At 34.6% G+C, this 22,356-nt stretch overlaps 4 protein-coding genes across 4 annotated transcripts; 2 read left to right on the top strand and 2 right to left on the bottom strand.

Moving 5' to 3' along the window:
- The first annotated feature begins 1,932 nt into the window (after nucleotides 1-1,932).
- Nucleotides 1,933-6,660, top strand: LOC146160793 (ubiquitin-conjugating enzyme E2 K-like). Its single transcript, XM_083384172.1, has 6 exons — nucleotides 1,933-4,403; nucleotides 5,076-5,169; nucleotides 5,639-5,780; nucleotides 5,839-6,002; nucleotides 6,073-6,140; nucleotides 6,211-6,660. The coding sequence occupies exons 1-6, from the start codon at nucleotides 4,347-4,349 to the stop codon at nucleotides 6,280-6,282; spliced, it is 597 nt and encodes a 198-aa protein (XP_083240298.1). The 5' UTR covers nucleotides 1,933-4,346; the 3' UTR covers nucleotides 6,283-6,660.
- A 720-nt stretch (nucleotides 6,661-7,380) lies between these two features.
- LOC146160792 (uncharacterized) lies at nucleotides 7,381-7,984 on the bottom strand. Its single transcript, XM_083384173.1, has 3 exons — nucleotides 7,835-7,984; nucleotides 7,634-7,764; nucleotides 7,381-7,565 (listed from the first exon to the last, which is right to left on the bottom strand). The coding sequence occupies exons 1-3, from the start codon at nucleotides 7,863-7,865 to the stop codon at nucleotides 7,467-7,469; spliced, it is 261 nt and encodes an 86-aa protein (XP_083240299.1). The 5' UTR covers nucleotides 7,866-7,984; the 3' UTR covers nucleotides 7,381-7,466.
- Nucleotides 7,985-17,001: 9,017 nt separating this feature from the next.
- Nucleotides 17,002-18,423, bottom strand: LOC146160791 (PRA1 family protein 3-like). Its single transcript, XM_083385430.1, has 4 exons — nucleotides 18,205-18,423; nucleotides 18,053-18,136; nucleotides 17,859-17,992; nucleotides 17,002-17,590 (listed from the first exon to the last, which is right to left on the bottom strand). The coding sequence occupies exons 1-4, from the start codon at nucleotides 18,387-18,389 to the stop codon at nucleotides 17,451-17,453; spliced, it is 543 nt and encodes a 180-aa protein (XP_083241556.1). The 5' UTR covers nucleotides 18,390-18,423; the 3' UTR covers nucleotides 17,002-17,450.
- Nucleotides 18,424-19,102: 679 nt separating this feature from the next.
- LOC146160790 (signal peptidase complex subunit 3-like) lies at nucleotides 19,103-21,402 on the top strand. Its single transcript, XM_083385381.1, has 4 exons — nucleotides 19,103-19,362; nucleotides 19,489-19,559; nucleotides 19,694-19,886; nucleotides 20,820-21,402. Exons 1-4 carry the CDS (start codon nucleotides 19,220-19,222, stop codon nucleotides 20,944-20,946), a joined length of 534 nt encoding a protein of 177 aa, XP_083241507.1. The 5' UTR covers nucleotides 19,103-19,219; the 3' UTR covers nucleotides 20,947-21,402.
- Nucleotides 21,403-22,356: the final 954 nt, after the last annotated feature.

Here is a 22,356-nt window from a genome sequence, read left to right as displayed (position 1 = left end):
TTGGTTGGTGAGGCTGTCAAGCAAATTTTTTTAACATAAATTGATTATTTTTCCAGCGGGTGTTAAGAAATATTTTTCTGGAGTGAGGTTGCGGGGAGGGCTAGTTTTTTTTGTGTGAGGTGAGTAAAAAAATGTAAATGGATATTATCCGGCGGGTGCTTGGAGATATCTTTTTGAGAAAGGTAAGCGAGCGCCGTCGCAAACCGGTCAACGTTAAGCAATTTTTATTTTCAAGGTTTTTTTTACGTATGACGCAGTTTGGTGCCGGTATTATTTGCTTGAATATTACGTAAGTCTAAACAATTGCTGTTACAATTTAAAGTTTAACGTTTGTTAGTAATTTTGGATCGTTAAATGTTTCAGCATTATAAATCAAATTGAAGTCATAACATACTGATTGCCTTAAGAGAAATAAGTTTTAATGTTTCCAACTTTCGCATTTAAAATTTCGCATTTAATGCGGTGGTTTTAATCGTAACCAATTTTCAGTTTCAAACGAGATTTTATCTATGTTGGACGCAGTATGGTAGCCTACCACGATTAGGCCTACGTATGGTACCAGGATTAGTTTAGCCGTACCCTTTGCTGAATATCACGCAATGCGAACAATGGTTGCTACAACTTAAGGTTTTACGTAAGTGAGTGGTTCCCTATTGACATATATGTCTCTCGTTTTCGTTACGTAAAATATGTTTGACGTGCTTAGCCGTTCGGGATTTAGTTGTTTCATTTCAAATAAGCACACATTATTTGGAATTTTGTTTCAACAATAAACTGTAAAAATTAAGTTTGCGAAGACGAAAATTAGATGTTTCACAGTCACGCAGATGAATGCGATAATTTATAACACGCCATCCGATTAAATGCTGCTTCCACACAGGCTAAATAATGTGACTCCATTTGTGTGGAAGCATTTAGTTAACCATTTTCAGGCACAATAAGCAAAAAAATAGTCAAGGGACGACCGTCATGCTGCACAACAGTTAACGATTAGAGAAATTAAAATGTTTGATTATGAAAAATTTAAAATGTTTACCACTTTACACGTACTATTTAGCACTCAAGCCAGGATATTACGCTTTCTGTTACATTACTTTTCAGTAACATGGTAAATTACCTTTTTAAATCGTCGGCAATAATGCGACTCAAGCAAATGACGCAGAGTATAATAATATGTAATTTTTTTAAGAGACCATCAGCTTGATGGAATCTTACATTTGTTTAACCTATGCTTGAGAATGATTTGGTCCCGGAAATACGAATTTTTTATGGACATTTTTTTATCGCCTTTGCCAAATGTACGGCCTAATGTTGTTGCTGCTTTTACGAGGGCCGCAATTGTAAAAAGTATTTACCCGACTCATTTTATTCACAAAACAGAACATTACTTTCGGTTACAATTTAAATTACTTGGACAAACCACTCTGAAAAATACCCCCTGACAAAATATAAAACAACCGCAACCCCGTTAAGTTATTAGTTGCGTTAAATTTTTTTGGAGTAGGTGTACATTAAGTTTGTTAGCAGTTTTCAGTATGCGTCCCGGATTTACGTTTCTAAAAAATGGCAAGCCTACATATATGACTGCATAAAAGCATAATTACCACCAAGCGTAATATGGACCTGTTATAATCAATATACACAAAGTTAAATTTTGTAGAGTAGACCTAAAAATGGGTTGGGAGCAAAGAGATTATAATCTCCTTGGTTGGGGAATAGGAATGACGTCATTAGGTATCGGATCGGATCTCGCAAATATATATCTACAAACGGGTAAAAAAGAATGTTATCAAGATTTTTTTATATCCCTTCAATACATAGTAGTGAAACATTTTTTCCAGTGCTTTGAAATAGAAAACTTCCACATACCTTAACTTAACAGAATGCGACGATGTGTAACAAACTCCTGTATAACGAACTCCTTCGTCACGGTATAACAAGGATGATAAAAAAGAACTACTTGCTGATATTATAACCAAACGGCAATATTAAGCCTAGGGATGTTTGCCATTGGATCAGAGCCGATTCCTTCATAGTAAGTGACTAGTTTAAGAGAATATGATATTCTTATTAATATTATTTACTGGTAAGTTATCGATTTCTACATTCCTGGTGTAGCAGTAAACAAATTAAAATATCCATTCAAAAACATTTACTGTAAAAACATTTTTAGCAACAAATTAAAATTTACAAGTAATTCGTTAATTAGTAGGCATGTTAAACTGAAAACAGTTATTCATAATTAAAAAAACATTAGTCAAATAACTTGGCGATAAACACCAGATCTTGATTCAAAGAAATTTGTGTGCACACCTGAATTAATATATTGCACACCCATATGTGGAAAAAAAGGTTTGAATTTCAGTGTTGTAATTAATTGAGTCGTCAAAATAACTTGGGTAAAAATTAACTGTTGGTCAATTTTTTGTTAATAAAACGAGGATATAAATCTCAACTGTTGCACATAAACCATTTGACTGCTGTATATCTTTTTTTTTAATCAGAAGAGTGTATGAATTTTAATAGTTTTATGCTTTATTTTTTTGTCAATGACTTGACTTGGGCAACGGACCTCCGGTATGCAAAATATGATTGCACGCCCAAGAAGGCCCATGAAATGCACACTAACAATATTTTTAATTAAAATAAAATATTTACATAACCTACAAAAATGGTTTAATTCTAAGTAAGAGTGACATGTATGAAAATATTCGGTTTGAGTTGTTGTTTGACTTTATTGATGAATTTTGACAACTGCATTTTTATTTCTGCAGCTGCTTTTTTTAAATAATAAATATGCATTTAACTTTTTAGAATTTCTTTTAGAGTTTTTTAAAAAATGGCATCAACTTGTATTGGATTTGGTTATCTTCCAGAGCATGGAGATTTGGATATACACCCCAATGAACGTGCAGTATATACCATGGCAATAGAATGCCAAAAAACAATACTGTGCAATATGTGGTATCGTCATAAGGAGTCAGCATGTCCAAACAATGGTTATCACAACTTTACATCTAAAAATCAAAATAATGGTGAATCAGATGAAATGGTTAATTTAAACTGTGAAGACAGTAGTTTCACTGTTAACTGCGCGAAAGAACCTAATTTGTCTACATCAATGGCTACCTCTAGCACACCTCAATGTAAACAAAATAGCAGTGTTGGGATAAGCTCAAACAAAGTTGTTGATGACTCTAACAGCCAAGTCACCACTGCAACTAACACAGATAAAGTAAGTGGGATTGACCCCGGTGATGACATGTTTTTCCAAAAAAAGTTGGTATCTAGTACACCAGATAGGGTAATAAAAGTATGGGGTTCATCAGTCGAGTTGCAACCAACAAACCAACAAAAGAGAACCCTCAAAGACTTTGGTAGTATACACTTGGATTCACAACAGCAAACTTACTCAACAATTTATCCAGATTCACCTGGCCCAAATGATTTAATATTAAATAAATTTTGTCAAGACAAGGAAATCTGCATTTCTCTGGAAAGAGATATTTCAGTTTCACATACAAATTCTAACACATCCCTAGACATTGAAACTGCTTCACCAGTTAATGACTCCTGTAAAGAACCTGCATACAATGATGATACCGCTACTGAAAAGCATACTGCTAACAATGCAATCAAGATTATGTTACATGATATTGGTAAACAATTAGAAAATCATAAAGTTTATACATCAGATGAAGATTCTTCAAACGGGTCCACACAGAAGGCTGATTACAGACAGAAAAAGATTGATCAGAAAGTTCTTGAAAAAAACAATAATTTTCAAAATTTATTCTGTCCTTTAGCAGAAGCCATTGCTGCTATGTCAACAGAATATAATTGTCAGATGCTATCTGGGGAGTATGTAATAGATAATTAGGTTTTACTGCAAAACAATTATCCCTAAGTATAATTTAACACTGTATACTTAATTAAGCATATTTTGTTTGTATGTTTGAATTTATTTAGAGAATCGGAATATTCAACTGTAAAATTTTAGGAGAAAAGGTGTTCTTATGCAAACAGAACTGATTCAAGGTCTATATATAATTACCTTAAAGTTACACTCTTTGGAAGTTGGTAATCAATTTTGCTTTATATATGGTTTCTCTTTTACCTTTCTTTTTACCCATTTTTTCTCACAACCCAAAAGATGATAACAATTGGCATCAACTATACAGTTTTTTAGTAAAGCAAAGCTTGTAAATAAGCAAGATTTTATATATTTACCTTTAACGTTTTTTAAAGTATTTTTAAGCTATGTTTAGCTTTGAAAAACTTTAGTATGAAATAAGAAAACAAAAACTTATTTTCTGACTGCAACTGATGCCACGATTTCATCCGCAATGAGCAGTATAGCAACAACACGCATTCAAAGAGAACTCAAAGACATTAAAGCAGAGGTAATTCTATTTATAGCCTAGGGAATACTACCAACTATAGCAGGGGTCGCAACCTTTTCACATTTTTTGAACTGCAGTTAATGTAGGCCTATTCGTCACCCCTGAAATACTTTTGCACGACCCACAGATTGGGCAGCCCTGATTTAAACAGTATAGTGCTTATCTAACGAAGAATTAGTTTTTTACTTTTATCCTTTCCTGAAAATGATTGATAACATTTCGTATTTCTAAAGAGACAAATGGGTCATTAAAAATCTGTGGTGGGTCATACTGACATCTGTTATCGGCCTATGTTTATTATGAATGGCCAATTGCAGCTGCAAAAAGAACCACCTTGAAAAGTTTTTATGTGCTAGGCTTGGGTGCCCAAAAATTTGGAGCAGTTTGCAATAGGTTTCTGGCTGAATGATTTACAGTGGTGGGCCAGATTTGGCATGTACGCCGACTTGAACTATAGTTTGCCGTGCAAGAATTTTGTTTTAAAAAATCTTACTAGGTTACTACTGTCTGGCATTTAAAACGTATTTGTACAAATTTAGTAAACAAAAACAGTCAAGTCATTTTTTAACTATACTTTTAATCTAATTACATTGGTTAAACAGTAGCTTTAGGGCAAATGTAAACTTTAATAACTAAAAGTATTAATAAAATAATTAGCTTGTTATTTTTAAGTGTTCAGGGCAGAATATCAAGATAGAATTGCGCAATGAGGAATTCAACAACTTGATTGGTGAAATAATTGGCCCCCCTGGTACTCCATATCATGGTTAGTCAACTATAATACCCATACTCTTTTAATGATAAAATATCATGAATTCTAATTTTTAAGTGGCACAAGGTCATACTTCACCAGATATGTTTAAATTAGAATATCAGATCCTTAGGATTTAAATCTATAGGTATATCTGCGATAAATATATATATCAGGTAATACGAACCGCTATACTTTTTTTAAATGTAAATGTAAGGTGCTCTAAATTTGTATATACTTAAGAGTTAAATGGAAGACAAGTCACTGCAGCATTTTTGTTTTTATTGACTTATAACATTTAAAACTACAAATTTTGGCTCAAACTTTAAAGGGGTAAATCCTATCATTCTTGCAAAACAACAAATTCCAATGCCAAGAGTCAAATGTTCTTGTTCACAATTATAATGCTTTGTTACACTGAATTTTCTGCAGAAGTTAAGTTAATCTACTAAAAATATGGTAACAGCATTTGTATTTGGTTTAGGTGGTGTTTTCAAACTAACTATCAAGATACCAGAATCATATCCTTTTAATCCACCAAAAGTGAATTTTGAAACCAGAATATGGCATCCAAACATCAGTTCAGTTACTGGGGCAATTTGTCTAGACATTCTTAAAGATCAATGGTAAGATGACATCGGTTAGTAGTTGCAACACACAAACAACTTTCTTACATTTACACAGGGCTGCTGCTCTAACATTACGCACTGTTCTTTTGTCACTTCAAGCTTTACTTTCCGCTGCTGAACCTGACGATCCACAAGATGCTGTTGTAGCCCGTCAGTACAAGGAAAACAAAAAGGTTTTTCTTAAAACAGCAAAATTTTGGTCCCAACATTATGCAAACGGTAATATCTGTGGCATTACTTTTAATTGTAATTGTTTCTGGCTAAAAACATTGCCCTGTTTTAATTTTAGCACCGGGACCTATTGATCGAGATTGCACAGATAAGCTAAAAAGGGCAGTAGAGATGGGTTTTTACCAGGTACAAAATGTGTTACAAAACTATTATAGAATACTTCATATAGTTTAATTTGCTGGTGTTGTACTTTCAGGACCTATCTCTTGACGCCTTGTCCTATCATTCTTGGAATTTAGAAAACGCAATACAGCATATGACAACTTGATTGAACTTTTTTGTGACAACTTGTACAATCAACCACTTTCAGCCAAAACCATCAGTGTGGTGCATTCTATAAAGTGCAAATGTCTGCTTTTTCTTGTTTCGAGGCTCACCAACTTACGTTTATTGCTTTCAGTGTATTTTTAACTTTATTTCTACTAGGATTTAGAATGTTTAATATAATATGCAGAGTATTCATGTTTAAACCAAACGTAAACAAATTGAACAATGGGATGCTTAACAATTTTTTATTAAAGTGGTGCTTATATTTGGACGGTAATATTTCAAATTAATTCTGATTGTACCATTCGGGGTAATATGGTGATTTGCAAATGAAATTTTTTGTTGTACCTCTTATGAAACATGAGTATAATATATTGAGCTTTGTTGGTATTTCCCATTTTAATGAAACATGCTTTATTTATGGGCATACTTAACATGTATTGTAATTGCAGCTAGTTGCTTGCTGCCGCTAAATTTTTAATATAGTTTACTGCAGTGGTCTCAACCTGGGGGTCATTACACACCATGGGGTGTCACCATGTAGTATTTATAAAGAAAGAAAAAACAATATAAACTAAATTGCAAAAATGTGTGTTTGTTGCTTTTGCTGCAGTAAAGTTGATTGGACCAGTGTTGTTTATGATGCCACCTTAATATCAGTTTTAAAGCATAAACATTCATCTAGTAAAAATTGCTTAACTGTAACTTGAATCCAGACATTTAAGCCAATTTCGAACAAATCGTTCTAAAAATGTAAACACTTTGTGAAAACACCATAATTGGGGGGCAACAGATCACGAAAACAAAAATGTTGGAAATCACTGGTGCTTTTGACTGGAGTATTTCTACTGTGTTCTCAACGTTTAAGAAATGCAGGAACTATCTCACTTGATTTCTTTCTACATAAGCAGGGTTGGATGATACATTAACAGTAATAAAACATAGAAACCACAAGGATTGTAGAAATAGTTTTGAATGACTGTTAAGGTTAGTTTATTTGGCATCTGGCATTTTTTTGCATAACTTAAGCAACTTTCCAGTATCAGCCCCCCTCCACAAAACCTTTTGCAAATCTTTAATTTAACTTAGAAGTTTATAATACATGTCAAAGGTGATTTTATTTGTCAGTCCATTCAGCCAACTGGAGAACAAAATATAAAGCAAAAATTTTCTCAAAATAAATATTTAATTAGGTTTATTTTCAGGAGTCAAATCCATTTCCATTCCAACAGGTGACCAGAAAGCACCTGGCTGCAAAGGTACTATGTATCCTGCCCTGTACATCTGTAACATAAAATTGAACTTAAATTTTAATAATATTCTATTTATTTATGTCTGAATCTGAACCTTACCATTACTGTAGTTGCAGTAAAGACTGTCCCGCCAATTAATAGCATAGCATTACCACCGACGCCCATAGGCTTCAGCTTCAAGGGTGGGAATTTATTGAAGTTTGATGCATTTCGGATTTGTGTATGGCGAACTATAAATAAAACACAAGCACATTTTGTTGATATGATGAATTGTAATCAAACATAATAGTGTTAACTTACCACCAACAAATGTCAATAACCTTGAAAGCATTATGTCAGAAAAGAGCACTTGAAAAGTATTCTAACTTTTATTATGCTCTAAAAAAATAAAGTTAAAATTTAAACAAGCTATCAATTTCTCTGAAGTTTAGTTAAATGTTATTTGTACGAAACCCTAATGCATTATATAAACGTATCTGTCCAATTGGCCACCAAGACATAAATCATTACTTAACTTAGCGTTACCGTTTTTTTGTCAATCTTGTAAGATAAGAAAATCCGGCGCTGGTCTAGAATCCTACCACATTATTAAAACAACACACAATATTTGAGTTAGGGTGTCGGTTAGTGTTTGGGTAAGGGTGGGTCAAGTATTAATATATTCATTATTTAATAATAATACTTGACCTACCCTAACCCAAACGCTAACCCCGCACCCTAACCCAAATAATTTGCATTGTGGTAGGATTCTAGACCAGCGCCGAAAATCCTTTTCACTATTTAACACTTGTTATTTTCTGGAATCATACCACATTTTCGTCCGCGGGTTTATATTGTTACCAATATTTGGGTTTGGGTTAGGGTGGGTCGATTATTTTTATTATATTTATTTTTATGTATTTATGCCTTTCTTGCAATTTCAACTTTGACAAGTCGCTTCGTTGGTGTTTAAATAAATGTGGTAAGATTCTAGACCAGCGCCTTATTTTTAATCAGTTATTTATATATCAACCAGAAATTCATAATCAAACGGTGCAGTTTTCTCGACTAACACTGAGTTAAAATCGAATGCATATTTTTTTAGTAAAAATGCAAAACTTCTCGATTCACGTAGCATTGGTAAATGTTACAGCTTTATTTTCTTTAAAACAGTAATGTTCATAGAAAGCACAGTCGGTCACATAATGGTGCACAAAATATGTGATTATTATAGTAAAATCTTAGTAATATTTTTCTAAATTAATAGTTCATGATCAAAACGTTAATCGCAGTGATAACTTTCATATTTTAATCAACTTTAAATTTCAAGAAAACGTATTTTTTATGCTTTCTGTGGTAGGGCTACTTTTTTAAATTTGACGTTCTAATTTTATCTAGATTTTGCGAAGTGTAATTACAATTATTCATGCGGAGAAAAGGTCACAGTTTCACATACATTTTTATTTAGATAAGGGTTTGAAAACGATTTTTTGTACAGTGTGTTAGTTAAAGACAAGTCATGTGGCATACCTAGCCTAGCCTATTGGCGTAACCAAGTGAACGCTTAGCAAGGTGGTGAGCTCCGGGTTCAATTCGGATGAATTTAAAAATTCAGGCGCAATCTCGGTTCAAAAAATTAAAATTCAAAACCGATACGACATGAGTTGCGTTAAAGCTAAAAATGTGTGCCAATAAATGTAGGGATATTGATTTAGTCGGACTAGAGTTAAACCGGAACATTCAAATTGCTCAAAATCTTTTAAATTACTGAGATTTCGAAAAATTCCTTGAACCCCAACCGAATCTGAGCCGGAAAAGTCAAACGGTTCGACTCCCTGATTTAAATCTAGTTTTGTGACGTACCAAAAATGTAAAAAAATTATTTATTAAAAAAAAAATTGTTATAAAATTTCAGGGAGTCGAACCGTTTGACTTTTCCGGTTCAGGTTCGGTTCGGGTTCAAGGATTTTTTCGAAATCGGGTTCAGTTCCGGTTTCGGTTTCGAGCAATTTAAAAGTTCCGGTTCAGCTCCGGTTCGACCCTCGCTATTTCAAAACCAGTTCATAAAGTTCCGGTTAAGATACAATAGAATTTGCGTTAAATCTCAAAATGTGGGATGATAAATGTAGACAATAATGTTTGAATTGTAAGTCATTTAATCTAAGTTACGTGACTTATTAAAAAAACAGCAACTCAATATTGAAATGTCTAAACAATCAAAATCAGCGATTTTTTCATTCAATATTCATATTTTTTTCATCAAATTTCGAATATGGCGTAACTTGACTCTGTAAAATAGAAGTTGTGACGTCATGCAGGAGCGAACCGCTTTTATTTACAGGTTCGGGTTCGGTTAAGTGTCAGGTACTTTCAAATTATTCGGTTCAGTTCCGGTTCGGCTCCTTAAAATCTTATAAAAACCGGTTCAGGTTCGGTTACGGTTCGGATAAAATTGACCCAAAACCGGTTCATAAAGTTCCGGTTCGGTTCCGGTTCGACTCCCTGTAAAATTTCCAAAATGGCATAACTTGGAGCTGAAAAATACAAGTTGTGACGGCATGCTGTAATAAACCACATTTTTGACAGGTTCCGATTCGCGTTCGATTCCGTTTCTTTCAAAATATTCGGTTCGGTATCGTAAAATCTTGTAGAAAAACGAAAACTTGGCCCAAAATCGGTTAATAAAGTTCCGGTTAGGGTCGATCTCTGCTTAAAAGTTTTAAACCACACACTCAGCTTTTTTACAACAAATTATAACAGATTCAGATTCAATTTATTTTTGTGCATGTTTGCAAACATCGAAAAAACAAAATAACATAAATAATAACACAAGGACAGCGAAAGGACCATTCGGTCATCGAGTCGAGCTGCCCCTCAAAAATAAATAAATTTAGTGGCAATATTGAAAGTTACAATAATTGGAAACAAAAAGTGCGTAGATAAAAAGTATGTAGATTTTAACGGTTTTATATAAATGTTTGAAATAAGAAATAGATACGAAAAAGCAATGTAAAACTAGCAAAAAACGATAAGGTCAGAAGGTACTATACAACGGTTACGTACTGCAGGATTTATTTTAAATCTGTGCCTTCGCACGTGTCTGTGCGACTGCGCCTACGGCTGGCAATTATTAGTAATAGTAATAAAATTAGTGGTAAATAATAAGTAAATAACGCTATTTAATATTCTGTTTATAGGAATACTGCTTGTCGTCCGATATATCGGGTACCAGTATAGGTACATAGGACATCGGACAACCTTTGTGTCGCGTACTTTCGTTTGGTAAAATACACAATTTTAAGTTAGTAATGCAGGGCGAATTCTAGGATTAAAGAGGGGCAAAACATGACACGGAGCGTTACAAACTTGTGCAATAGGCCTACTAATTATCACGTTACCAGAAGTTGCGACCTATTTATTTTTCTTAAGCTTATTGTTATAGAACAGTCTAAACCTGAGGGTCGCAAGAGGATATTTGTCAAATAACTAGACGAAAAACAATATAAAGTAAAAATTTAGCACTATAAGGAGGAAAACCAGTGCCACAATTGTTTTAATCCCGTTTGCCTCCATTGATGTATTTGTGTTTATGACGTCCATTTACACTTGTTATAATCCAAATTGTCCATTCGAGTAAAACACACAGCAGGTCACTGTGGGTCTCAAAGAGCATTAAATTTAAAAGCCAGACATTTTACTTTGAAGCCTATCATCGATTCGGGAATACTCGAACACACAGACTTACTCGATTCTGAGGGAGAATATTATAGTGTTCCTCTGCCTAGTTCTGTGTCAAAGACTAGACATAACACAAGGTGGTTTACTTAATTGCTTTCGCTATTGATACGTGATACATAATCATACTGGGTGTGGTCAATAGTCACGTGATACACTGTTTACATAGAAATCAAGTAATACTGTATAGTTTGTAAACACTACAAATATCTTAAAGTATGACAAATTGGCAAAAGAATACGACTTGAACAGAATAACGAAGACTTTAAATCGTTCATTAAAATGATTGCCGCCTTACCACCCGAATGGGACCATACTGACGACATTTCGAAAAATAAAGTGTGTTTAGGAACACTAAACAGGGATCTCTTCATAATCTTCAGTAGAAAGAGAGTGGCCCAAATAATAGATAAAAGATTCATTATTTTATTAGCAAACGTTTCGGCAAGTGCTTATGCCATCATCAGTGCGGTAAGTGACGCAAGATAAAAACGAAACATTATATAGACGCTCGGGCGTTTAAGAACGCAATATAAACAGAAAAAAGGAAGTCGCGAAGTAACGGTGATAAGAACTGCACGGAAAAGTACACCCGCAAGGCGAAAGTATGGCAAAGATAAAACAATGAGGTCAATGGGAAGCAACAGATACACGTAAGAGGGAATTAACAATAAAAATAAATTAAGAACTCGACGATAGAAATGTGCGAATATACCATTTATGTATTAAACAAATACAAGGGGACTAATACCGTGTCAACATTGAGAGCGGGCTTGTGCTGCTGTATAAGCAGCGACTCCAACAGAAGGAGGCGGTAGCGATCTCGTGCCGAGCCCATAATCTCTGGGGTAGTGAAGTCCACTCGGTGGTTAGGATTGTTGCAGACTTCGGAGGACGCCGAACGCTGATGTTCATGCATACGGGTTCGAAGGTTACGTCGAGTCTGGCCGATGTAAGAATGGCCGCATGAACAATTCAGGCGATATACGGAGAACGAACCGCGACAATTCCTTCTTGATGCGGTGGTTGATATTGCCTAGATAAACAAGTTTTATGGGAATATATCGCATAGCATTGTCCAGGGGTTCTTTCACCGTTGTGTCACAGTGTAAACGATGGAGGATGGACCTGATGTTGGCATCAATTAAATTGATAGGGTAGCCATTCTTCAGTAGGATATTCGTGATATTCCGGAACTCGTTGTGCATCTTGGCTTGTATGCGCGTGATATAAGTGTACGCACAAGTTGCTCGTTTTGGTGGCGTGGTACGAAGCTGGACCACTTGGTGTAAAGCCCGCTAAACGTCGGTTTCCTGTAGGTTGCTGTACTCGATCTGTCACCAGAATGTTCCACTAGGACGTCAAGGAAGGTAATGGGTTGGTTCTCCTCTCTCCTTAGTAAATTCGATGTTGCGGTGAATGTTGTTGACGTCGGCCATCAAGGGTGCTAATGGCGAGCCCATCGCAACCCCGTCTACCTGCTTGTATATTCGGTCATCGAACTGAAATGTTGTGGTCTCAGCGGTCCAATGAAGCAATTTATTTAGCCCACGGCGATCTAGCCCATGAAAAGAGTCATTCCCATCCCGAAAGATCTGCGATAGGATTAGTTCAATCGTAAAACATGACTGACACGTTCGTAAACAGGCTGCGTGCGTCGAATGTTGCCATGAATGTATTGGCATAGGAGTCATGTTTTGATCTTGGTGAGGAATGTGTCCTTGACAGAGTTATCATGACTGAAGATAACGATTTGGACAGCCATTTAGCACAGTCGTAATTGAAACTTCCCGACGAATCAAGGATTGGGCGGAGAGGAACGCCTGCTTTGTGTATTTTGGAAAAGCCAAATAGCGTTGGTGTTCTGGCGGAGGTTGGGTGCATTAGCGTGTAATCCTCGGGTGAAAGAGCCTTCTTGTTTTTTAAGTATCGGAGGCAACCTTGTAATCTCTTTAAGTTCTTGATGTTGTCATCGCAGGAGGTGAGTTGAAACTTGGTCTCGTCGTTAAGTAAGGTATCCATCTTATTGAGATAAGAGGAACTTATTGAGATGTATAAGCAGCGACTCTTACATCGGCCAGACGCGACGTAACCTTCGAACCCGTATGCATGAACACCGGCGTTCGGCGTCCTCCGAAGTCTGCAAACATTTGCAGAACAATCCTAACCACCGAGTGGACTTCACTACCCCAGAGATTTTGGGCTCGGCACGAAATCGCTACCGCCTCCTTCTGTTGGAGTCGCTGCTTATACAGCAGCACTAACCCGCTCTCAATGTTGACACGGTCTCAGTCCCCTTGTATTTGTTTATTACATAAAAATATTACATAAATTCGCGCATTCCTATCGTCGAGTTCTTATTTTATTTTTTGTATTAATTCCCTCTTATAGTGTATCTGTTGCTTCCCATTGACCTCATTGTTTTATCTTTGCCATACTTTCGCCTTGCGGGTGTACTTTTCCGTTGCAGTATTCTTATCACCGTTACTTCGCGACTTCCTTTTTTTTTGTTTATATAGCGTTCTTAAACGCCCGAGCGTCTATATAATGTTTCGTTTTTATCTTAGCCTCACTTACCGCACTGATGATGGCATAAGCACTTGCCGAAACGTTTGCACAAAATGTACAAAATTTTTTTAAATATATGATACTCCAAAGGCTCTTTACAATAAAATTAAGCATTTTGTATCGGTTCCCCCGGAAAAGCAACAAAAAACTGGGAGCGGGACTTGGTGTTGACAAAGATTTGTTGTATTGCTTATTGTTATGTGCGCGCTTCGTTATATACCGTTGTAAGTATGCAAAGACATGACCGACGAGTTTGTTTTGATGACCAAGTCTATTTTATTGTTGTTTCTATTTTGTTGTTTCAGCGTAATATTAAAAAAAACCTAGGGGAAGTGCCGGGCCCATGGAACGGATTTGTTTTTTCGGTAATATCTTTCGAAATACAACTTAGAAACACTCGCGATTATTTTCTTTGGAAAGCTTACATCTATGGGTACCTACATGGAAAAAATAATTGAAATCTGACATATCCTTCTAAGTTTTTTTTAAATATAAAAACCGTAACTTTTTGTTCCATTGGTCCCACCCCACAGGATATGGAACACCCCATGGGACCTATGGAACAGAGCATGACTGCATCTAAAAACACTGCGCTGAGTATTTTTGAAGTGCATAACTACTAAAGTTAATGGTGTAGAAATAGTGGCACAAGAAAATTTATTTTAAGAAATAAAATAAAAACACGTGGAAACAAGCACAAAATTCTGAAATGATGTTTTTTTTTTTATTTCTGGTAGAATTTGCAACCCGGGTTTATTATATCAATTGTTTTTCTTTTTTAGGAAAACATATTTGCAAATATAATAATAGTCAAATGTGCGATTTTGTCGAGTCCCGAGTCCGACTCTGACTATACAGCCTATATTTCGCCAATTTACGTAATTAAATACGGCGGATATTTAGCAATCCACTCATAGGGATGTCATATAATTAATTCACTCACAATAAATGGTTCGAAAATATACACAATATGCTATTCCGCTTGTAACAAACTGCAATTGACGGCAATATCAGTTTTTGGTACTGCGCATGCGCACGTCGGACTCGGGACTCCGGTTGTTTTACGTGGTCTTGCTCGAGTCCCGAGTCCGACTACTTCGAGTCCCTAGTCCGACTCCACAGCCCTGGTCCTCAGTGAACAACCCCTTATTTGATGTTCTTGTCTTAAAAGTTGGGTAATCTACTATTGTTAAAATCTAAGAATATGACCACAAAATGATCGAGAAACCAATGGAACAGACTGTTCCAAAGGTCCTCTAATCGCTATTTTTAATAAAAACACTCATGGCTAGTCAGTAGCCTACTCCGAATACAATTAATCAAACTTACTTTCAACATGTACCTAGATATCCCCTCTCTCCAGAAAAAATATTCACTGCTTTACAATTACCTAAAGGCTATCAAAACATCTAACGAATATCAAGCTAAAAAGTACATTTTTCACCTAGAAAAGTGAAAATGTGGAATAAATCAATCATTTCCAAAAGCACGCTGTAGAACTTTTTGGACAAAGTTCCGTACACAAAATCTCATTCCCACAACCAAAATTTTATTTAGTTCTGCCAACAGGGGGCGCAATATGCCAGTGTTCCATTGGTCCCCATGTTCCGTGGGGCCCGCACTTCCCCTACGAAAATTATGTCGATCGACAATAGACAACATCAGCAAATATCTTAGACAGCAGGTAGAAAAAGGAGGTATGTATGATAAAACGCGCCGTCGCCAAATATTTCACGAAATATTTACTTTTATCTTCTTATTTTGCGGTTTTGTAGATTTACTAAAATTTCCCAGAGGGCTTTTATAGCATTTAACAAATCCAACCTGACCTTGGTGCTTTGTACGATTTTCTTTAATTTATTTTTCGAACCAGCTGCCAAGACTAGGCTAATTATACGATCTCATAACGTATAATAATATATTTACAATGATGTTTTTCCTTTTCACTTTGGTGTAAAGTTTAAAAACATTTGTTGAATATTTCTTCTCCTGGTGGTTCCTGGCAGTTGAGTCAGTAAACATAATATTTTAATATTTGATTTCCGGTGATAGATAGCAACATATGTTTCAGAAAAGCTTAAATATTATGGAGAGTTCATGAAATTGCACCTGGATTATTGCATAAGTTCAAACTAGGTGCCTTGATGACATATACATTTTTAGCATTAATTCGAAATCATTTAAAAGTGCATCTCCGGAAACTTCGTGGCACCCTGGCACGGGCGCCCAGGAACAAGGGCGCCAAAATGAGGCCTACAAATACCAAAATGAGGCTGCTTCTTCTTTAAATACAATGTTTTTTTCAAAATTTAAATTGTTTTTCCGTATAAAGTGAGGTATATTATGTTAATGTAATAGAAAATGTGATTAATCATGAAGGAAGAGGCGGGGTCCAAAATACCCTGGCTACGCCTCTGTCCTGTTTAGACTATCAGCAGCACATTTTCCTAAGTTCCATTTACGGGACCACGCTAAATTGCAAGCACGTCTCTCGCCACCTGCAATACTAAACGAAGGTCGTTTTCCCGGGTGTCATTATGCCACGATTAGCGCAACATCTGCGCCACGCAGTGTGCCGAATCAGCTAAAATACAAGCTGCGGCGGAGGGAAAATAAGTTGTCTCAATTACATACTAAACACGTGGTATTAGGATATGCTTATAGAAAATAATTTTGCGGTAATAATCATAAAATAAAAAAGGCCACTTTGATAATCTGCTTCATCAGATATTCGCGCGAACCGCAAGGGACATTAGCTGCGCGTTTTTAACAATAAAAAAATAACAAGGCTGTACTTTGCGTTGTCAATTGTGGAATACACCCTTGCTAATCAGCCAACCTGCACGAATAACGAAAGTATCCTGCGTTTACGGTCGACCAAACAGCAGACGAAAAATTGCGTTTGCTTTTGATTTTAGTTTGGCGTAAGCTTAAGACGCGTGACTTAATTACATTAAAGACATTGCCGCGTAGGACAAAAACACGATAAATATCACTAACGAAAAGAGGGGGTTCGGACACCTAACCCCCCTCCCTGGATACGCCACTGGGGCAGAATAATACCAAAATAAATATGGTTTTAACCGTAAGACCGGTCTTTACGCTACACCTGGTTTGTTTTATATTTTGATCACGACCATATTTAGCTCATTTCTTTCCCGAATGACGCTTATCTTCGCTCTCAATAGCTGAGCGCTTGTCAGCCATCACTTGTATTTGTTACACTAGTACAGTTGTATGTGCAAAACATGGTTTTCAGCAATGCTTTTATACACCATATAAAGAAATAAATTTGCGTGTAAATGTTGCGAAATATGATTAAGTATTGAAACAAGTGCATGGCGGTACATAAGAGTTTTAGCTTCTACATGTGAAACTTTTCTGCACATAAGATGGTCATTGCACATTGTATTACAGAATACTGTGAGAAACAAACAAAATAGCTATATATTTCAAAAGAAACAGCACAAATACACTAGCAATTACACTGCGTACCCTTGAAGAATTAAATGATTTTTTATGAAATTTGATAAAAAAAAATGTTCATTACAGGCAAAGAATGTAAACTTACAGCAACCAACCATCTTTATGAACCAGCATTACTTAAATTTTGTGCACCAATTAAGAGATCAGTTTATAAAGAAACATACATATCTTGATTTAGGGCTTTCAACAAAACTCCAATTGGTGTCTTTTTTAACCCAACAGCTTCCACTTTGTTTTGTATCTTGTTTTTAAAGTTGCGCATTCTAAATGAAGCATGAAGAAGAACCACTGCAATACATATAGAATATTAAAATTGTGAGGCCAATGAGCATCTTGACTGTTAGTAAATGCCAGTAAGTTTTAACACACTGTGAATTATTTCCAAATGTTACAATATAAATGAAATTGACAGTTACTTTTACTTTTAACTGACTTTTTAACTGGATATAATACCAAACTCTAATAAACTAAAAATGTATATATATATATATTTATATATATATATAGCAATTTCAGCTTGTTGCAAGAGGTATATCGCATTACATAAAAAACTTACACAACATTGGCAAGGCAATACTGAGAGCAAAGACCATTATAGATCCCATAGAATACATCACCATAGTAGAACTCATAATAATCAAAAACACTACTAATGTTGGGTGGTTTCTTTTGAAAAGTTGTACACTATGTCTGAAAATATATAAATATATGTTATATTAAACATAGGAAGCTAAACAAACAAAACCTTACCTGTTTTCAGTAAAATAAAAAAACAGTATAGAACTTCCCAAAACAAGAACCCCCCCAATGAGAGTTTCCAAAGGCCGAAAGTACCTAAACAATCAAAATAACAGTTTATTACTCGTAATAACATGACATAAGAACAGGTAAACAACTCTCACATAACCAAACTGAAGACTACAGTTGCAACTACAAGATAGTTTGTTTGGTAGTATAACAAGTTTTGTAAAATCCGATTGTTCATTCTTTCTTTATCATTATAGCTGGGAGGTCCAAAACGTGCATTTCCAAGAAGAAAGTCATCAATACTCCGAAATGGGGGAAGTTGTATATCATTTGAAGCCATTTTAATATTGAGTAAATTGCTTGTAAGTCTAATCAAAACTGTAAAATAGAAGCAGAATTGCATGACACAGTGGTCCTAATAAGATACTGATGATACCTTTTGTGCTGTAACATTTTTTTATATTATTGTTTTAAAAAGTTTGGCTGATAAATTTTTAAAATGTTAATACAACAAAGACATGTTTGTACCCTTTTTTGAAACCTAACATGACTTTTTTTTATTTAAAAAAAAAACAAATGCCTTTTGCTTTTTTTTTATCTTTAAATACACTTAATTTTACCTAAAACAGCGACGTAACGAGGGTCTGATATTTTGATGTAAAATAAGCCCTAAATTTGGATGAAAAATAAGCCCTTAAGTTTACAAGACAAACATATTTTAATGATATATACCAGATTTGGCCCAGCGTTTTACAAAACAAACGCAAAACCCCTAAACCGTAAACGTTTACTCAAGTGCACTCCAAGTGCTTGAATACGACTTTGTGCAATGCTGGCTTTCACATTATGATACGTCAAGTTAATAGGTAAATTTGGTAAGCAGCAAACCGTGATCTTCAGTTGAACGTAAAACTGTAGTGATGTGATTTTATCTGATTCTATTTTGTATTTTTTCACATAAATATCTACGATATTGTAAGTTTTAAAATCTCAAAAACACTTATTTTAATGTTATTTTTGAAGATATTAATACCGTATATACCAGAAATTTTACGTACTATTACGTTCACGTTGACTGCAATTCCTGATCTAAAATATAAAATAAATATATTTGTTGTGACATAGTTTTTATTGTAGTAAAATTTATTACAAAATATTAAAAAAAGTAAAATGAATACGTTTTTGGCCCGCTTAAATGCAATGTTTGCCTTTAGTTTAAGTGTGACGGCCGGCGTCACATTTGCCTGTTTTTTAACAACACACTTTACCGATTATACCCAGGATGTCGGAATTGAACTTAATAGGATGATCGTGTAAGTACTTTTTTTATGCAGTTGTTTTAAACTCGAAGGTAATAATTTATAATATGTAATAAAATTTCTTTAAAGAAAAAAGTACTAAAATTATGGGTACGAAATAATGCTATTTTTATACTTCAGCAAAAATATAGAAGAGTTTTATGTTGGAGAGAAACACGACCTCGGACATATTCAGTTCAGTTTAAAAGCTAGTAAGCAACTAACTTTATCTCTTTGTCGATAATTATTAATTAATGTAATATATTTGTTTAAAAGCTTTACATTAACTATTAACTTTTACTATAGGGAAATTGAACTCTATTTTAATCTTATTATATGATTATAGATATGACACCAGCATTTAATTGGAACTGTAAGCAGTTGTTTCTTTACATGATGGCTGAATATGAAACACCAGACAATGCAGTAAATCAGGTTGTTTTGTGGGATAAGATCATTCAACGTGGCCAGGATGCTTATATCAACATCAAAAAAATGAATACCAAATACTATTTCTTTGATGATGGTTCAAATTTAAGGTTAGTCGTCTTTTTGGGTAAATTATGGTATAAAGGTTTTTTCAATGTTTATATTTGGAATATATTATAAAAAAATGTTTGGTTGAAAGAACGGGTAATTAGTAAGTAGGGCCAGTTAAAGCCATATTTATTTGGTGATACAGAAAGTTTTTAAACCAATAACATTGAGAAACTATGATGTTTTTTATTTTATTTTTTTTTATTCTTTTCTATTGCCTAAACGCGTTTTTTTGAGTGATGTTAATTTTTATTGTGACATCATCTTGATCATGGTTTTGCAACATGCAATGCGGTGTCTTACTATTATAAGTACTTGTAGTACGTCAGCTCATACAGTCAGACAGATCACAGTTATAGTTTCTGTTGTCAGCCAGTGCTGATATCTTTTACGACCTATTGGTAGCTTCGGCATCACAAATTAATAGATTTTATTTATTTATTCATTTCTAGCAGCGATCATTTCACTTTTAAAATCAATGCTTTACTCAAACAGAATTTTGGATGAGCAATTATTGTATATATGACACAAAAGCAGACTTGAAAAATGCTTAGTAATTTAGGGAAATTTAAATTTTTGTAATGATTTTTAGGTAAAAAATAGTTTTGTTTTTATTTAGATGTTTAAAATACATATAAACCTTGCATGCGTTGGTAATTGGATAGATTAGCACAACTTTAATATTGAAAATTAATGTCATATATTGGCTTATATTTAAAAAAAGTGATATTTTTTATTTTTGTGTTAAATTTCCTCAGTTATTAAGCTTAGTTGTGAAGGTTTGTGGTAGGCATAAAGCGGTACCTCATCATGTGAGACACGCAGTAAAGCAAAATCTTGTCATAAATCTTGCTTTGTAGAGGATCATGCATCTTTCTTCTGCTAGTCAGTTGTAAATAACATTAACACATAAATATTTTGTGTTACATATTTAGAGGGAAAAAAGTAACACTCTCACTGCACTGGAATGTGATTCCCAATTCTGGATATCTTTGGAGAGTAAAAGGAAATGGCAACTACACTTTTGAATTTCCAGAGTCTTATGGTGCCTCACGGAGTTAACTTTCACTTGTTATTTCTTTTCTTGTTTTAAGTGTAATAAAGGCACCAAAGAGTGATTTGGTTTCTTCTGGTGTAGGACATTTTGGAAAATGTGTGGGCTTACTGTAACTAAATTGTGCATTATGTTGATATGTTTTAACAAAAAAGCCTTTATTTAGTAGTGTATTGCATTGTCAGTGTTTGTATAGCCATTCCATGCAACCTTTGCTTGACATCACAGCTACACAAGTAAAAAGTTAGTGATGTAATATTGTAGAAGTGTGGTACACTGGTAAACATTGGCTACATTTAAAGAAAATAAAATTATTCATTAAAACTATGTGTTTACTTCTAGAAGCTTTTTTATCTTTCGTTGACGTGATTTCAGAGACTATTTGGTAATGTACAAAAAGTTAATATAATAATGGTCTTCTTGACTTACAAATTACATTTTATATTAATTGGATTACAATTTTTTTTCGTCGTTCTTATGTTTGAAAGGCGAAATGCGAAGCAAATGAAAGTGGAGGGATGTGTTTTCTTTCTTCGTCTAGGTCTAGGTATTGTGAAACACTAATAGCGTCCATAATATAGAAATAAAACGTGTCGACCAGAAAATGCCTTTTCAAAAATAACTTCATTTGCGATTTGACAGCAGCTTATATCGATCTTAAACAATGAACCATAAGCATTGTTCCCTCTTAAGGCAGGGGTCGACAACCTTTTTTGCTCTGCGGACCGGTTTAAAACTGAAATTTTGTCGCGGACAGGCCTTTTTGAAATATGTTACAAATTTGTTAATGCGAAATTTATGCTTGTTTTTTTAAGAGATGCTCCCATATAGGAATTCTTGACTGAAACCCGCGGGCGGCATCCGGCCCACCAAGCCCCCAGCTCATTTTAATAAAACCTTTATAGACCTTAACGTTTTTCTTAAATTACACTTGTATACCATTATTACCAATTCCTACTCCTACTAGCTTGTCAAAATAAGGATATTCAAAGCATTCTTTCAAAAGAAGTTAAATTTTGTATAACATATAATAATGTATTTCAGATCCCATTTTTGACAGGCCCTACACGACACTTTCTGTAGTTACGTAATATAAAAACTAAAAAAATAATGGCAATATAAAAAGTACGAACCACAGACCGACACCTAAAAAGTATAGAATAGATATAGCTTACGTACAAGGCTTGCCACAATAACGTTTTTGATAACAAATTTCAAAAAGATTGCCTTTTATCAACGTGATTGATGTCAGAAAAATCATTAGACTTTTTGAGTTTTTCTTTCATTTTTATAGAGTCAAACTAAAAGGCTTCCTAAAAGTAATTAAAATGCATACGTTTTTTCGTAACCTTTCCTGCTTAAATATCACAAATATTAAATCATTTTATTGGGGGACATTGCTTACATTGGTTGCATGA

Source organism: Ascidiella aspersa, chromosome 3 (assembly GCF_963924565.1).
Source record: "Ascidiella aspersa chromosome 3, kaAscAspe10.2, whole genome shotgun sequence".
NCBI classification, from domain to species: Eukaryota; Metazoa; Chordata; class Ascidiacea; order Phlebobranchia; family Ascidiidae; genus Ascidiella; species Ascidiella aspersa.
This window is presented reverse-complemented; position numbering and strand designations above follow the sequence as displayed.

Coding starts and splice junctions, on each gene's coding strand:
- LOC146160790 (XM_083385381.1), top strand. CDS start 19,220: ATGAATACGTTTTTGGCCCGCTTAAATGCAATGTTTGCCTTTAGTTTA. Junction 19,560..19,693: donor TCAGTTCAGTTTAAAAGCTA/GTAAGCAACTAA, acceptor ATATGATTATAG/ATATGACACCAGCATTTAAT. Junction 19,887..20,819: donor GATGATGGTTCAAATTTAAG/GTTAGTCGTCTT, acceptor TTACATATTTAG/AGGGAAAAAAGTAACACTCT.
- LOC146160791 (XM_083385430.1), bottom strand. CDS start 18,389: ATGGCTTCAAATGATATACAACTTCCCCCATTTCGGAGTATTGATGAC. Junction 18,137..18,204: donor GTAGTCTTCAGTTTGGTTAT/GTGAGAGTTGTT, acceptor TTGATTGTTTAG/GTACTTTCGGCCTTTGGAAA. Junction 17,993..18,052: donor TTTTATTTTACTGAAAACAG/GTAAGGTTTTGT, acceptor ATATATTTTCAG/ACATAGTGTACAACTTTTCA.
- LOC146160793 (XM_083384172.1), top strand. CDS start 4,347: ATGAGCAGTATAGCAACAACACGCATTCAAAGAGAACTCAAAGACATT. Junction 5,170..5,638: donor CCCTGGTACTCCATATCATG/GTTAGTCAACTA, acceptor TATTTGGTTTAG/GTGGTGTTTTCAAACTAACT. Junction 6,003..6,072: donor GTCCCAACATTATGCAAACG/GTAATATCTGTG, acceptor TTTTAATTTTAG/CACCGGGACCTATTGATCGA.
- LOC146160792 (XM_083384173.1), bottom strand. CDS start 7,865: ATGCTTTCAAGGTTATTGACATTTGTTGGTG. Junction 7,765..7,834: donor GTTATTGACATTTGTTGGTG/GTAAGTTAACAC, acceptor TTTTATTTATAG/TTCGCCATACACAAATCCGA. Junction 7,566..7,633: donor TTACTGCAACTACAGTAATG/GTAAGGTTCAGA, acceptor TTTATGTTACAG/ATGTACAGGGCAGGATACAT.